Consider the following 16183-nt stretch of genomic DNA (forward strand, 5'->3'; position numbering starts at 1 on the left):
TATTGTGAAAAGCGCTATACAAATAAACTTGACTTGACTTGACTTGACTTTGTTCGTGGACAAAAATGGGCACTCATAGGAATGAATGGGAAAAACTGTAATTCAGAGCATTCTTGTTTTTTTGTAAAAAAAATAAATAAATCAATAAATCCAATACAATGTATATCTAACATACACACAAATGAAGGGCTGATCCTGTACAACATTCTCAACATGACAAAAACTCTCACTCATACACACACACACACACACACACAAACACAAACAATGCATTCAATGAGCCTATGACAGAGCAGGGGCCCGTTCTTCGTACGTCGCTAACTCAGTTAGCTGGATTTGATTGTTGGCGATTTGGCATGATCTTGGATTGTTTGGTTCTTCGAAGCTCATCCTGGACTTGCTGTCATAGCAACAGGTGCGCAATCTTATTTCATGTTAACAGGATTAGACTGCGGCTTCATAAGCGGAGCTGATATGGGAAGTCCAGCGCAGCGCGATAGTGCACTTTCTGATATATATTTTTTTTCTCGTGACTTGTGAGATTGTCGTTTACATTATTAATTTGTTGGAAACGCACATTTATTTTCGACTTGTCGGAGTCGGGCTTTAACTACAGCACAAACTGTTTGCATTGCCCTAAGATTATTTGCGGCTCTTTCCTTTACACTATTGGAGATGCGGAGAACTTGATGGAAAGTGCTGTCTGTCGTGTCATTCGGAGTTTACCTGGTGCTTTTAGGTTTAAAAAAAAGTTTTAGTTTTGTTTGTGCTATTTCCAAGCCACTAATTAAGACCCAATGTTGTAAAGCAGTTTTTTTTAAAGCAGTTTTTTTTAAGGCAATCATCATTTTTTATGAAGATCATGCAATCATGACCATGCCGATTACAGTATATAGGCTTCACTAACGTGATTGGTACCATAGACTATAGGCTAGACCAGTGTTTCTCAACCTTTTTTGGGCCAGCGCCCCCTATCCAATATCCAAATCCCTGAACGCCCCCCACCCCTAAACTAATAAGCGACCAGGAACGAGTGAGAGTTAACAGTTGCAAAAAGTGCAAAATTATCTTTTATTAATACAATTGAACAATACTCCACAGTGATTCATTCAAAAAACAAGCTATAAACTGCATTGGCATAGCAATACCAGTGTTTCTCACAGGATTTTTGGAAAATCTGTGGTGAGTGGACCTCGGGCCTTCTAGGGGGGTTTTCGAAAAAAAATTTGAAAAAATTCAAACCTCTTTTAATTTTAGTTAGTGTCTACATTACACTACTACATAATAATAGTTATAATATTAATCCCATGACAGTAATAGCCATATATTGTAAAACAAATGCACTGAAAAATAAAGGACGGTCATTAAAGCGGTAATGTTTGCACTTAGGTTTTATTACGCATTTAGGAGAGTATTGCAAGAAGCTGCTTACATTAACCTTACTTTCAAAAAAAAAAAAAAATACAATCATGATTTTTCATGAAAAATTATGTTAGAATTGTAGGCCTAAAAATACATTGGTATCAGCTTGTTTTCATCAATGGTATAATTAATACAATTACAATTAATTTGGTTTGTCGTGATTAATTTGTGTTCATAATCAGTAAAAAAAATCTTCTAACAAGATTAAACACATATGAACAATTAAATTATTATTGTATTATTAATTATGTTTATATCTTGAAACTACCCAAGCAGTGTTTCCGCTCAGATGTGATGGCGGAATGAATACATTACCAAAATGTGATTGCAGAATATATTTAAATTATCCATCAAATTATCATTTTCTTCTTACTGTCTTGCGAGTTAACAATAATGCCTGACCAGTAAATTACTTGGTGAACAAAGAAAACATTTTGGCATTAGGGATTGGAATTTGTTAATGCCTAAAAATGTAAAAGTTTTACCTTATAAATAGAATTTAGTTAAATTAATTTTTAAATTCGTCGCCAGAGTGAATGGGAACATGATTTATTGAAAATATTTGAAAAGATATAAGTGTTTCTTAAGTCAATATTTTTTAATGGCTTGTCAACTCTCCATTCCTCCGCTGCGTGATTCTAGTCAGCGCTGGATTCTAGTCAGTGCTTGAGCGCTGGTCTATGACTGGAAAAATAATAGAGTCGTTGCAAAAGTAACGATAGGCTACATGTCGCTTTAAACTGGAAGATTTTAAAATGTTAGACATTCTAAACTTTTGAATAAGAAATAATATCAAGTCGTCAAAATACAACTCGTCAAAACTCCGCGAATCACAACAAGCGCGAGCGGTGAGAACACTCACAGCATATACACATACCCGAACTTGACTGCACATCATATTTTTGACATTATTGATACTGCTTTCAATCGTAATGCAATAGAAATGAACACAAAAAACCTGCCTAGTGCCTACCTACAACACTGACGGTGGACTTGCGGTCAGGATAGAGCGGCTGCGGGCGAATGTTTTGGGGTTTTTTTGCACGCGCTGCTGACGTATTCTTTCACGCGCACCATAGACGCGCGTTCACACACAATATGATATGATATCACACTCTGCGCATATGTTTTACAACATAATTTAACAAAAACATAGTCCTAACACTTTTTAAATAGCCCACTTAAAGTCTTTATTACAACTAAATTACTAAATGCTTAAAATGAATAAAAGTAAATGAACAAAAATTTGCGTTACATATTTAAACTCGTGAACGCCCCCCTTTTACACCTGAACGCCCCCCTTTCAAAAATCTTGCTTCCAACGCCCCCCGTTGTTCTCTGAACGCCCCCTGGGGGGCGGTACCGCCCCCGTTGAGAACCACTAGGCTAGACCATAGACTGCCATCAAGGCCTCAATGAAGGGGATTATGTGAACAGAAAGGGGGTTCACAATGTAAATGTGCAGCCCAGTTACTATTGTGATTCTTAATATTCCAGATTAGTAATATTATATCAAATAAAAAAAGGCAGTTGACTAAAATCTTCCATATCACAAATGTGAAAGCAAAATGGCCAGGATCTGTGCATGACTTAAGAATTTTCAGAGATTCATATTTATGCACATTATTTGAAAGTGGTAAGAAAAGTTCCACAATTAAATATCAAGCTCACTGTATTACATACACTTATGCTGATCCTAACAGAACTGCATTTTTTCATAGGTGATTATGACATATTCCTGCCTGCAGACAGGTGTTTTATGACCCCATTCCCTGACCCAAACCAGTTACAATGCAGCTCTAGCCAGGACAAGGGCACACAATGAAATTAACTTTGGCTAACTAAAGGGAAGATTTCAGTGTCTGATAAGTCTGAGGGTTTCACACCTGACAGGGCCTGTGACATTGTTGCATGTGCCATATTACACAACATTGCAAAAAAAAAAAACCCACTTCATTAAATGTTTAATAAAATACAAATATGCTTAGTTCCTTGAGTTTTATTTCAATTGTTCTTTGTAAAGAAAAGCCAGTGGTCAAGTGCCTGCAACAAGAGATATTAGACGCATGCCTCATGCAACAAATAAAAAGGAAAAGTTGTCTATACACTGCCCACCTGTAGGCCTATGTCTCCTCTGTCTGTGCAGACTCTTCTGTAGGCCTTTCTGTAGATGTGGAATCCTGCAACTTATATTGCAGCCATAAAGCATACAAGTATAAATTAAGTAATTTATGTAAAAGTTATTTATGCACTTGCAGGTAGGCTAGTTCCTCCATATGACAGTTATCTGAGAGGGTTTATTCACTGTCCAGTGCAATGGAAACAAATGGACATTACAAAGTCTTATACTTTCTTTCCTTTGGAAAGTTAGAAAATGTCCACTTACTGCACATATTTCAGCCACCACTTTCTTGGGAACAGATACAAGTGTTGGTGTATTATGTAAAAGTGCACAAAAGAGGAAAAAACAATGTCATTACAATGAACTACACTCGGGAAAAATGTGATCAATAACTCATGGCAAAATATTTTTACATTAACATAAGTTTATCAGTTTTCACTTTCACAAGTCAAAGCAATTCATCATTACTCATCATTAAGATTTAACAGTTGAAATGACTATACGGCCTTAATTTAAAGCAGCAAAAAATATTTTACAGAGTAGGCTACTAAGATCTTTTCTTTCTTTTTTTCTCAGCCTTTTTCTTGGTTTTATTTTTATAAACAGACAACCATTTATTTAACACTGCCTTTTATAAAAGAGACTATAATATAACAAAAAATTACCATTATGTAGAATATTTTCGTACTCCACTTTTATTTGTTCCCATGTTCTAGTGTGGTGACTCTGACATTACAATGAACAAAGTAATTATGCAATTATTAAAATACAAAAATATAGGCTAATAAGTGATAAAAACATCTAACATGGCCACTTCTAACGGATGGGTAAGCAGCACAATGAGTAAGAGGTTCAGTGCAGCAGAGACCCTGGATATTCTCCTGGAATCCAGTGGGGAGGAAGGAGGCCTGCCAGACTGTGGTTTGGAGTCATCATGTGATCAAGGATTTGAAACGGATAGTCAGACAGAGTTTGACCAGGATTGTGAGGACACTGATGGGGAAGACTCTGAGGAAGAGGATCCTGGTGTACTAACTTATGCATCTAAAAATGGGGAAATCGTCTGGACTGCTACTGGACCTACCCAGACACCAGGGAGAGCACCTGCAGAGCACGTGATGAAGATGACCCTTGGGCCAACCAGATATGCCTGTTCGCGTGTGGACAACATAAGGTCAGCTTTTGAGCTTTTTTTTCCTGAGGAAACTCAAAAGACACTGATTGACATGACAAATTTAGAGGGGAAAAGAGTGTATGGGGAGTCATGGAAAGAGGTGGACTGGGTGGACTTACAGGCCTACATTGGTCTGCTATTGCTGGCCGGTGTTTATCATTCTCACAACGAGGCCACAAGGAGCTTGTGGAATGCGGACACAGGGAGAGCCATTTTTCGTGCTACAATGTCTCTGGGTGCATTTGAAGTCATGACAAGGGTCATCCGGTTTGACAACCGAGACACAAGACCTGACCGCTGGAGAGACGACAAACTGGCTGCGATACGAAATATCTGGGACAAATGGGTCGAAAATCTGCCTAAAATGTACAACCCAGGCAAAGAAGTTACAGTTGATGAATGCCTGGTACCTTTCAGAGGACGCTGTAGCTTCAAGCAGTACATGCCAAGCAAACCAGCCAGATATGGTATCAAAATTATTATAGGGAATTGTTTTTTAGCTGACACCAAACACAAATAAAACACAGTAGTTAAGTTCAGAAAGCCATACCATTAATTACAGTTTTCAGAGAGGTGTCTTTGAATGCCGCTTTTCCATTGATTCCCTTCCAGTTCATTTGCCGGGCCATGTCGTTTGATAAAAGGAAGTTCAGAATCCGCCATACACTTTCCTTTACTGTTGTGCCTCCCCTCAAGGCTAACGTGTTTATCTGTAAAAAATAAATATATGGACAAATAAAGGAACAAGCAAACATCATACTTGATTAGAACGTTCAAAAACGGGGTGGGCTTTTACCGGTCAATATAACAGTTCATTTGAAATTATTTAGCCTATAAAAGGATAGTAGAATAGCCGTTTCTGTTTTGAAGTGCATAAAAGTGCGTCCATCCATCATAAAAGTGCTCCACACAGCTCTGGGGAGGTTAATAAAGGCTCTTTGAAGCGAAGTGATGCGTTCGTATAAGAAAAATAAATAGCTTCCAGCAGACAGGCCTTGGAAAATATACAGCCATTCACTGCCATTATAAAGCTTGGAAGAGCCAGGACATTTTTTTAATATAACATTGTATTTGTCTGAAAGAATAATGTCATATACACCTAGGATGACTTGAGGGTGAGAAAATCATTAGCTAATTTACATTCATTTCAGTTCCTTCAGCAGTAGGAGGAACTTATTCGCAACCATCAATCTCATTGGTTAGTGCTAACTATGACCATCCACATTTTGACTTAAGCAAATCAGCTAGAGTGAGTACAATTGCAGCTTCTTCACCAAGCCAAACCTTTCTTGTTGCTTAACCATTCCATGTCGAACCAGCCCAGCCAGTACAGATATGATTTTAACACGTGGTTGACTACATTTTTTACCATGTACAATGAACAAAAGATGAAAACACTGACACAGTTAATTGATGAGTTAAATTGTTCTATTGAAATATGAAATCTTACCACAGCTGTCTTGTAGTCTTCCTGCTGCAGTTGCCCCTCAATGACTTGAAGTTGTTGAAAACTTGACAGTGGAAAACAGTCTGTGTTTAAAGTTGGGCTGTCTTCTGTAGTTGATAATTTTTTGAGATCGTAGACCAATTTAACCAATGTTCCCATCTGTTCTTTGATCATTTCTTGGTTTGCAAGAATTTTGCGTATCCAAGCTATAAAAAAGAAAAAGCTAATATATATATAAAAAAAAGCATATTACTGTGTAAAAAAGAAAAAAAGCATTAAAAAAAAAATGTCAGTACCAACCTTCACTGAAACCAGTGTGGGATGATGCTAAAGAGGGGAACACCACAACAATATATTAGTTTGAACATGTAAAATGACAGTAGAAGGAAGTAAAACTCTTTTTTTTTACTCTATAGCTCTGCAGATTTGGTTGTACATAATTTGGTTTAATAGGTTAATGAGTTAAACACGGTCAGTTTTAGAACTTAAATTGTTGTGAAAGATAACGCATGTTGTGTAACAGTATTTTGGATATATGGGTAAACCTTTAAAATTTGAATGCAGTGTTAGTGAACAGACACAGTATTACTTACAACTTAAGACTTCTGCCTCTCCATGTCTAAAGTGTGAGGTGCGATTCCTTGCTGTCAAGGCTAATTAGTGGGAAAGGCCAAAGTTTAGCAGTAGATTTTAGCACACGTTACAGTCAGGTCCATAAATATTGGGACACAGGCACAATTTTTCTTTTTTCAGGTATTTACCAAAACATATTCAAGCTATAGTTATTTAATGGATATGGGCTGAAAGTGCACACTCTCAGGTTTAATTTGAGGGTATTTACATCCAAATTGGAGGACGGGTTTAGGAATTACAAAAAAGCGATTTCATGGACAGGTGTGGGCTATTTCTTCATTATTTCTTCATCAATTAAGCAGGTAGTTGATTCTAAGTGTAGTATTTGCATTTGGAATCTATTGCTGTGAACCTACATCATGCGTTCAAAGGAGCACTCCATGCAAGTCAAACAGACCATCATTAGGCTTCAAAAACAAAATAAATCCATCCGAGAGATAGCATTAATATTAGGAGTGGCCAAATCAACAGTTTGGTACATTCTGAGAAAAAAGAATGCACTGGTGAGCTCAGCAACATAAAAAGGCCTGGACGTCCACGGAAGACAACAGTGGTAGATGATCGCAGGATCCTCTCCATGGTAAAGAAAAACCCATTCACAACATCCAGCCAAGTGAAGGACACTCTCCAGGAGGTAGACGTGTCATTGTCAAAGTCTACAATCAAGAGAAGACTTCACAAGAGCAAATACAGAGGGTTCACCACAAGGTGCAAACCATTCATAAGCATCAAGAATAGAAAGGCCAGATTAGACTTTGCCAAAAAGCATCTAAAAAAGCCTGACCAGTTCTGGAAAAGCATTCTTTGGACGGATGAAACTAAGATAAACTTGTACCAGAGTGATGGGAAGAGAAGAGTATGGAGAAGGAAAGGAACTGCTCATGATCCAAAGCATACCACCTCATCAGTGAAGCATGGTGGTGGTAGTAGTGTCATGGCGTGGGCATGTATGGCTGCCAATGGAACTGGTTCTCTTGTATTTATTGATGTGACTGCTGACAAAAGCAGCAGGATGAATTCTGAAGTGTTTCAGTCAATATTATCTGCTCATATTCAGCCAAATGCTTCAGAACTCACTGGACGGTGCTTCACAGTGCAGATGGACAATGACCCGAAGCATACTGCGAAAGCAACCAAATAGTTTTTTTAAAGGAGAACTCCGGTGAATTTTTAAGTTAATCTTGATCGTTTTACCTTTGTGAGTACTGTCTATAGAAAAAAAAACGAACCGGATCGGTGCTTGCAACGCGGAGCTGTTACAGTTAATTCCCAGAGCTCCCATTCAGCTAAAACAGCAGTTATGGGGGCATTAACCTAAATAGTGTCTTTGTGCCTCTTAACAGACACAAAATGCAATTAAAATGTCTGTCCAGCATGAACAGGGCCCTTACATGACAACAAGATGCGTTTAGCAACTTAGCCATTGTTTAAACTCACCTAAATAGTGTTTTAGACGGCTAGCTGTAGTCTCGCGCTGAAGTCCCGTGGGAACTCAGTTGTAGCCGGAAAAAGTGCGCGTGATTTTTTTTCCCCCAAACCACATCAGCGGAAATCCCACCCTGCAGCTGATTCTAAGGTTTTCATTGGTCATGTCAATCGTCACTGTAACCTAAACCAATTAAATCAGCTGCAGGGCGGGATTTCCGCTGAAGTGGTTTGGGGGAAAAAAAAATCGCGCACATAGTGCAGGTGGGAGGAGCGTCGTGTTCCGGCTACTACTGAGTTCCCACGGGACTTCAGCGCGAGACTACAGCTAGCCGTCTAAAACACTATTTAGGTGAGTTTAAACAATGGCTAAGTTGCTAAACGCATCTTGTTGTCATGTAAGGGCCCTGTTCATGTTGGACAGACATTTTAATTGCATTTTGTGTCTGTTAAGAGGCACAAAGACACTATTTAGGTTAATGCCCCCATAACTGCCGTTTTAGCTGAATGGGAGCTCTGGGCATTAACTGTAACAGCTCCGCGTTGCAAGCACCGATCCGGTTCGTTTTTTTTTCTATAGACAGTACTCACAAAGGTAAAACGATCAAGATTAACTTAAAAATTCACCGGAGTTCTCCTTTAAGGGGAAGAAGTGGAATGTTATGCAATGGCCAAGTCAATCACCTGACCTGAATCCAATTGAGCATGCATTTCACTTGCTGAAGACAAAACTGAAGGGAGAATGCCCCAAGAACAAGCAGGAACTGAAGACAGTTGCAGAAGAGGCCTGGCAGAGCATCACCAGGGATGAAACCCAGCGTCTGGTGATGTCTATGCATTCCAGACTTCAGGCTGTAATTGACTGCAAAGGATTTGCAACCAAGTATTAAAAAGTGAAAGTTTGATTTATGATAGTTAATCTGTCCCATTACTTTTGGTCCCTTAAAAAGTGGGAGGCACATATACAAACTGTTGTAATTCCTACACCGTTCACCTGATTTGGATGTAAATACCCTCAAATTAAAGCTGAAAGTCTGCAGTTAAAGCACATCTTGTTCGTTTCATTTCAAATCCATTGTGGTGGTGTATAGAGCCAAAAAGATTCGAATTGTGTCGATGTCCCAATACTTATGGACCTGACTGTATATGGGTAAAATATGGGTTAAATGGGAAGAAAAGGTTTTATCGTAAATTTACGGGTTACTGATGTCTGTTTCAATGGTGTTGATGTCCTCCTTTGGTTGCTGTGGATTTGTTTTTGGCGCCCTGATGGCTTCAAAACAAGCCATAAATAAATGTCACCCCTGAATTTGGCTAACATTAGATATTAAAGGAGAACTCCGGTCAATTTTAAAATTGAGCTAATTTTTTTTGTAAATTTGTAGCCAGCGCACATACCTGTATTTACTTCCTGTTTTCGGTCGAAGTCCACAGTAGTCGATTGTCGAGAGTCTCGACAATCGACTACTGTGGACTTCGACCGAAAACAGGAAGTAAATACAGGCATGTGTGCTGGCTGAATTAACATCACTTTTATTCATATCTTTCACATCTACTGCAGTCAGATTCACCCGTGTTCACTCTGAAGGAATCACTCACATGGCTGGGCACTTGTAATGACACATCAAGGATGTTAAGAGGCTAAAAGCAGGTTTAAAATGTGCCCCATTTAAGTCAACAGGGTGGAAATTTTAAAAAGAGGATAACACGGTGTAGGCAACACCTATTTTTGTCGTTCTCTGTACTGACAGCACTCCAAAAAAAAAAAAAAAAAAAGAGCTCAATGTTAAAATTGACCAGAGTTCTCCTTTAACACAAAACACAAAGAGATAAGCTGTGTCTGAAATCACGCCCTATCCACTATATAGTGCACTATTTAGGGTGTCGGCCATTTTGTAGTGGTGTCCGAATTCTGAGTGAACGACATCATTCCCTACATTTGTTCACTACTTTTACCCACAATCCTCTCTGAACTAGAGCGTACATCCGATGTACACTTGCTGAAGCACAATTTCCCACAATCCAATGCGTAGAGGACTGAGCTCGCATGAAAGTCCGGGAGCGAGTGAGTTTAAACCAGAGATTACTTTACAGCTTATCTTATTTCTGCTTTAACATTGATTTAATCCTTATTTTTAACATTTTTATTATTATTAATCATTACTTGAATAAAACGTATTCAAATATTTAGAATATATAGATAACTTGTTAAAATGAAATTAAATATTAATAAGGTATTTTTTTTTACCTTAAAAATTTTTTTTTTTTATTAAAATATTATTTAGGCATTAAAACGATATGTTTTAACTCGTTAAACTGTAAGGAATAGATGATAATTTGGTGGATGATTTGAAAAATATTCGTTGATCATCTGTCATTTGAATGTAATCATAACGGTCGTCTGAGGCGCTCAATGACCCTGTCATCTGTGAGCGTGAGTTTAACAATTTCAATTGATGAAACTACAAAGCTGGCACAGAGGTATATACAAAATAGTCAATATGATTGTTGTTAATTTTATTTTATAAAGCAAGTAACATGTAAGATAAAAGGAGTTTTATCACGTGTGACAAAGCCTTTACTGCGACAGCTCCAGCTCTCCGACGCGCAGTGTAAACGTCAGCGTCCGAATTCACTCACTTATTTTCGTTCACTCCTTGCAGATATAGTGCACTCAAACGCCATACACTATTATATAGGGATTAGTAAATGAGTGAACGGTTTCAGACACAGCTATAAACATTCTAAGATAAAAAACATTATAATCCAGTAATTTTAAGCCAAAATGGGGGTCAACCTAGGACGAATTGCAACAGAAGCAAACCTAACTGATTTTGTATCCTCAATATATCCTGAGTAAAAAAAAAAAAAAAAAAAAAAAAAAGCCCTGAAGAATCCCATTTGGGATTATACATAAAGGAAGTAGTACTTTAAACCAGCCTTTATTAATTATTATTGCAGAGATGGGGTTTGGGGCTGGGTCCGTGGGACTGTTTCTGGGGGTTCACTTTTTATTTTACCTTCCTTTGTCTTCTGCATTCTCCTTACCCCTTCTCTCCTGTTCCCTCAGACTCATCTCCCAGAAACAGTCCCACAGACCCATCCCCAAACCCCATCTCTGCAATAATAAGTAATAAAGGCTGGTTTAAAGTACTTCCATCTATGTATTAATGCTCATGGGTAGCCTAAACAGGTTCCATTCAGACCTTAACATCAAGTCTTTTACTGTTATATGCCAACAAGACATTTTCACTTGGCTATACCCAATGTTTAGATCTGTTGTGGTATTTATGCAAATTAGCACATACATAATTAGATTATGCACCGTTTGCCCATGTTAACAACATTTTAAAAAAAAATGTAAAATTTTTTTGTTTGTCTTGATGCAAGTAAACAACTCAGTAATTCTCATGGTGATATACAGGTTAAAAATGTTACCCAAATCATGAGAAAAATAATGAATAGGCTATATTTGGGTCTTTCTAAACTTTCCCCTAAAGGGATTCTTCTGGGCTTTTTTTCCCCTTACTCAGGACATATTCAGGATACAAAAATCAGTTGAATTTGCTTCTGTTGCAATTTGTCCTACCTTTTTTCATAAAATGACTGGACTAGTACATGCCCAGTGTTTTCAAATACTCACAATTCATAGTCTCTGCGTCTTCTCTGGCCAGTGGTTGAGAGTAATTCCCTGCTCTGCTGGTACCTGTACAGGAAAGCAAGAGGGAGAAATTGAAGAAGTCAGTGTTCAGGATCTTTGAGGCAAGTTTAAGTCTAACTATTATCAAATTGAAGCACATCTACTCTGTAGCTCACATGCCCAGTGTTTTCAAATACTCACAATTCATAGTCTCTGCGTCTTCTCTGGCCAGTGGTTGAGAGTAATTCCCTGCTCTGCTGGTACCTGTACAGGAAAGCAAGAGGGAGAAATTGAAGAAGTCAGTGTTCAGGAGCTTTGAGGCAAGTTTAAGTCTAACTATTATCAAATTGAAGCACATCTACTCTGTAACTCACATGCCCAGTGTTTTCAAATACTCACAATTCATAGTCTCTGCGTCTTCTCTGGCCAGTGGTTGAGAGTAATTCCCTGCTCTGCTGGTACCTGTACAGGAAAACAAGAGAGAGAAATTGAAGAAGTCAGTGTTCAGGAGCTTTGAGGCAAGTTTAAGTCTAACTATTATCAAATTGAAGCACATCTACTCTGTAACTCACATGCCCAGTGTTTTCAAATACTCACAATTTATAGTCTCTGCGTCTTCTCTGGCCAGTGGTTGAGAGTAATTCCCTGCTCTGCTGGTACCTGTACAGGAAAGCAAGAGGGAGAAATTGGAGAAGTCAGTGTTCAGGAGCAAATGTGTTAATTAAACAAATTAATAGAACTATAACTGTTGCACAAATTGGCCAATCTTACATTTCCTGATGCGGTTGATTTGCACTTCTGGCGCTGCTGGAAGTGGAAAGTTTGCTTCATCCTCAGTTTCACTATCATCGAAAAAACGTGCCCTTTTACTGAAGAAAAAATAAATAAATTATTCAATTGATTGTCCTCATTCAGCAGCCATACACTGCTCTGTATGTGCTGTATTTACATGTGTCTCTTTCTTCTCACGGGGGGCGAGTCCATGTCTGTAAGGTCTGTGTTTATTTCTGCCTCTGGTAGTTTTTGGCGAGCTTCTTCATATGTTTCTGTATAGATAAACAACAAGGTTTCTGTGAAGCAAACTAAAAAAAACATTAAAGAGAAATTATGAATAAATAATAGGAGAAAATGAAAAAAAAATATATATATTAGGGCCAGATTTACTAAATAGGCACAATCTCTTTTTGGGGGAGGTAAACAATGGTGCAAATACCAGGAAATTAACTAGCACAAACCTTAGTTAATCACCTTGCATGATTCATTTAAATTAATCTGAATGATTCTGCATGAGTTTGAAAGGGAAACTCTTAAAAACGCATATGCAACAAGGTCAGCCGCAAAAATGAACTGTTCACGCCTTTAAGTGTCTTCAATAAATCCCGACACCAAAAGACGGTTTATGCTGGTGCAACCTGTTAGTAAATCTGACCCATGGAAGCTAAGGATATGTACCTCTAGTAAAAATAATCCAGGATGGTCCTGGCTTTACCATTGATTTTATGGCTTTAACTCTATCTTCATATTTGTATGGAGGCCACATACAAACATTGTCCCTTACCCAATTATGGGGGACAACCTCGACTTCATTTGTGGTTTCAAAGATTACAATATGATACATTGGCTGAAAAAAACAAGAGTTGTAATTAATTTTAGACTTCATTTAGATTCATTTAAAAATCGAATTCATATAAATGCCACTTACAATTGGCATGTCCCACAATATAATCCAGAAATGGTGTTGCTGCTTCTCAAGAACTATGTACATTAATTGGTGATATTATTAAGATGTGTGAGTCAGAGGGAAGACTGCAAATTTGTCTCCCAGAGGCAACCTCACACACTTCTGCCAGGGCTTTGTGAGCTCAGTAAAGTGCATCACTGTTGACAAATTGGACACGATGAATACTCCCATGTTTCTGGAGTCAAGAGGGTAAGTGTATAAGGCCTCTTTCTCTCTATACTCTTGAAACATAACATACTCTTTACCCCCATAAGCAATGATGTTTTTTACTGAAATCACTTTGCCACGAATAGCAATGCAATCATCTTTGCTCGATATTCGCAGCATGACACCATCAACAGTAAGCTGTCTGAACTGATGTACTGCTTCTGTCAGTGTTTGTGGTACAGGTCCATTTTTATGGGGGCACATTAGTGATATTTCATCAGCGGAATAACAGTTCCTTTCCTCATGTTCTGACAGCCTGCGGATTATCTGTGCAAGTGGATTGTGAGGCTTCCTTACCAATCTCTTAAGCTCACCAAGATAATTTTCATAGGGGAAGCCAGATATGCTATCTAAAGGACCATGCACTTTAACATCACTAGCAAGATGTACCAAGCCATGAATGTTGTATACCACCATCTCTTTGCCATACAACAAGCCATAATGCTCAACAAATGATACCAAAAAGGAGTGAGCCAAATCATTCATTTCTATACAATAGTTTGAATTTGCCAAAATGTAGATGGCAACAGACAACAGCATAAAGTTATCATAAACCTGGCGAGGCAACACACCCTTTAAAACAACAGGGCCTGTGTACAGCAACAGTTGACGGAATTCAGTGGCCTTCCAACGAAGTCTCTCACTGAGAGCCCTAGGCTTTCTGGCAAACTCTGCTGGAATGAACTCCTTCAATGCTACCAGTCTCTCAGAGATACCCAAGACTTGAATGCTCGAAAGCCTTGTACGCAGGGGGCCCACTGCACCACACCACAGATCCGTTAGACGTCTCACTACACCCAAACACACAAGGTGCATGTAATCATGAGGAAAACCAGTTACCATGTCAATGTCAGTTTCTAGAAGAGGACAGTGTGTTAGATGGTGTTCCTCATCTAATCCTAGTCGAAAAGCTTCATCTGTTCTACAGGAGGCATCGTTCTCAGGAAATGTCATGCGGTGTTTCACATAGGAACCTTTCTGCTGACATTTGTCACAGCCATAGTATCCTGTGTGAGATTTTATACCTTTGATAAAGGCTCGTGCTGGAGCGTCACACATGATAGACGTTACCTTGACAAAGAAAGTCTTGCCACCAAAAACAAAACCTCTTCTTAAACTCTGCAACTCACAAACTAAGTGACTGAGATAGTCAGAAAGACTTTTTGGCTTAGTGGTCCCACAAAAGAACCCTACGACAACAGGTTTCTTAGATAGACCTTTGACCATGCCAAGAATAGGCCAAAGTTGAACTGAAGAACTTTTGAAAAGTGGGATGCCGTCAAAATTTAGCTGCATGTTAAATGTGTGCCCGTCTGTAAAATGAGAACATACACTTCTCAACGTGTTTCTGAAAGCATTGACAATACCAAAATAGTGGAAAGATCCACCGGCAATCATCTCCACATTGTACTCTATTTTCGTTTTTAACAGTGACCTTCCATCTTTTGGCAGGAATGGTAAATTCACTCTAAGAATTGCCAATAAAGCAGAAAGTGCAATGAGAGATACACCAAAACGAAGTGCCCAGTCAGAAATGCTGCTTCTGAGATCACTTTCATCGTTTGTTTCGCCAGTACTGCTACAATCATGGCTACTGTTTGTATTCTCACTAACAGAGATGCAAGTAGGATTCAAATCTGAAGGTCTGCAGTCAGAGGGAATGCAGTAATCTATTGCAAATTTCAAACACACACATTTGTCCTCATTAATACAGGTTCATTTGTAAAAAAATCTTCATGATTTTCATCTTAAATCATACGCTGAAGGATCAGAATAATTGGAATCACATTCTGCAAAGCTCCTGTTATATTAAGGGAAACAGTAGGAAACCACTGAAAGTGTTGTGGTTACTCCCGTTATCATGTATCCTCGTGTTAGACCGAAGTATCACATAGACAACATCTCCAACCTCCAGGATCAACACAACTCCATTAGAGGAGTTTAACCGATCCTTTGCCTGAACATCATATGCTACAACCACATAATTTCCATTCTTAACAATGAATGCAGATGCTGGAGTTCCTCCATGACCAAATACAGAGATTCTGAACATGTACGCTCCTTTCAGTGGGGCTGTGAAAACACCTAAATCAAATAACAAGAGATACAGAATCAGATGTTTCCTGTATGATTGCTTAATTACCAAACACACTGTGTAATAGTTTTGAAAAATGGCAGATTTAATTCTCTTATACACATTACACAACTGCAGAGAGGTCTGAATGGAATAAAAGGGTTTTACTATAAACTGAGTTTTATGACTAATTTCATTGATCATTACCTGTAATTGGGTTGTAGGCGTTCCCTATGTTTGTGAAGACGTTCTTGTAGGTTAGTGTGAAGTCAGTGGTAAAAAGACCAATATGTCCTTC

The 16183-nt window shown here is 38.4% G+C and overlaps 1 protein-coding gene across 16 annotated transcripts; it reads right to left on the reverse strand.

Annotated features, from left to right (window-relative positions):
- Positions 1–5215: 5215 nt before the first annotated feature.
- Positions 5216–15469, reverse strand: LOC309496060 (uncharacterized protein). Of its 16 annotated transcripts, none has more exons than XM_082166002.1 (12): positions 13422–15469; positions 12813–12909; positions 12635–12732; positions 12461–12523; positions 12263–12325; positions 12065–12127; positions 11867–11929; positions 9421–9489; positions 6759–6818; positions 6466–6492; positions 6169–6371; positions 5216–5428 (listed from the first exon to the last, which is right to left on the reverse strand). In XM_082166002.1, the coding sequence occupies exons 2-12, from the start codon at positions 12845–12847 to the stop codon at positions 5255–5257; spliced, it is 918 nt and encodes a 305-aa protein (XP_082022128.1). In that variant the 5' UTR covers positions 12848–12909; positions 13422–15469; the 3' UTR covers positions 5216–5254. The 16 variants fall into 16 exon arrangements, 14 of the variants coding, with proteins under 14 accessions (XP_082022128.1, XP_082022131.1, XP_082022134.1 ...); XM_082166005.1 differs by having other exon boundaries at positions 13316–15469; XM_082166008.1 differs by lacking the exon at positions 12461–12523 and having other exon boundaries at positions 13316–15469.
- Positions 15470–16183: the final 714 nt, after the last annotated feature.

This window comes from Leuciscus leuciscus (assembly GCF_965113295.1).
Source record: "Leuciscus leuciscus genome assembly, chromosome: 4".
Lineage (NCBI taxonomy): Eukaryota > Metazoa > Chordata > Actinopteri > Cypriniformes > Leuciscidae > Leuciscus > Leuciscus leuciscus.

Bases quoted from the DNA above. Each gene is read 5' to 3' on its own strand.
- LOC309496060 (XM_082166005.1), bottom strand. From the start codon at position 13,523: ATGAAGTCTAAAATTAATTACAACTCTTGTTTTTTTCAGCCAATGTAT. The intron at 12,326-12,460 runs GTGAGTATTTGA...TTTCCTGTACAG, and splicing joins AGACGCAGAGACTATAAATT to GTACCAGCAGAGCAGGGAAT. The intron at 6,819-9,420 runs GTAAATTTACGA...CCCACTAATTAG, and splicing joins GAAACAGACATCAGTAACCC to CCTTGACAGCAAGGAATCGC.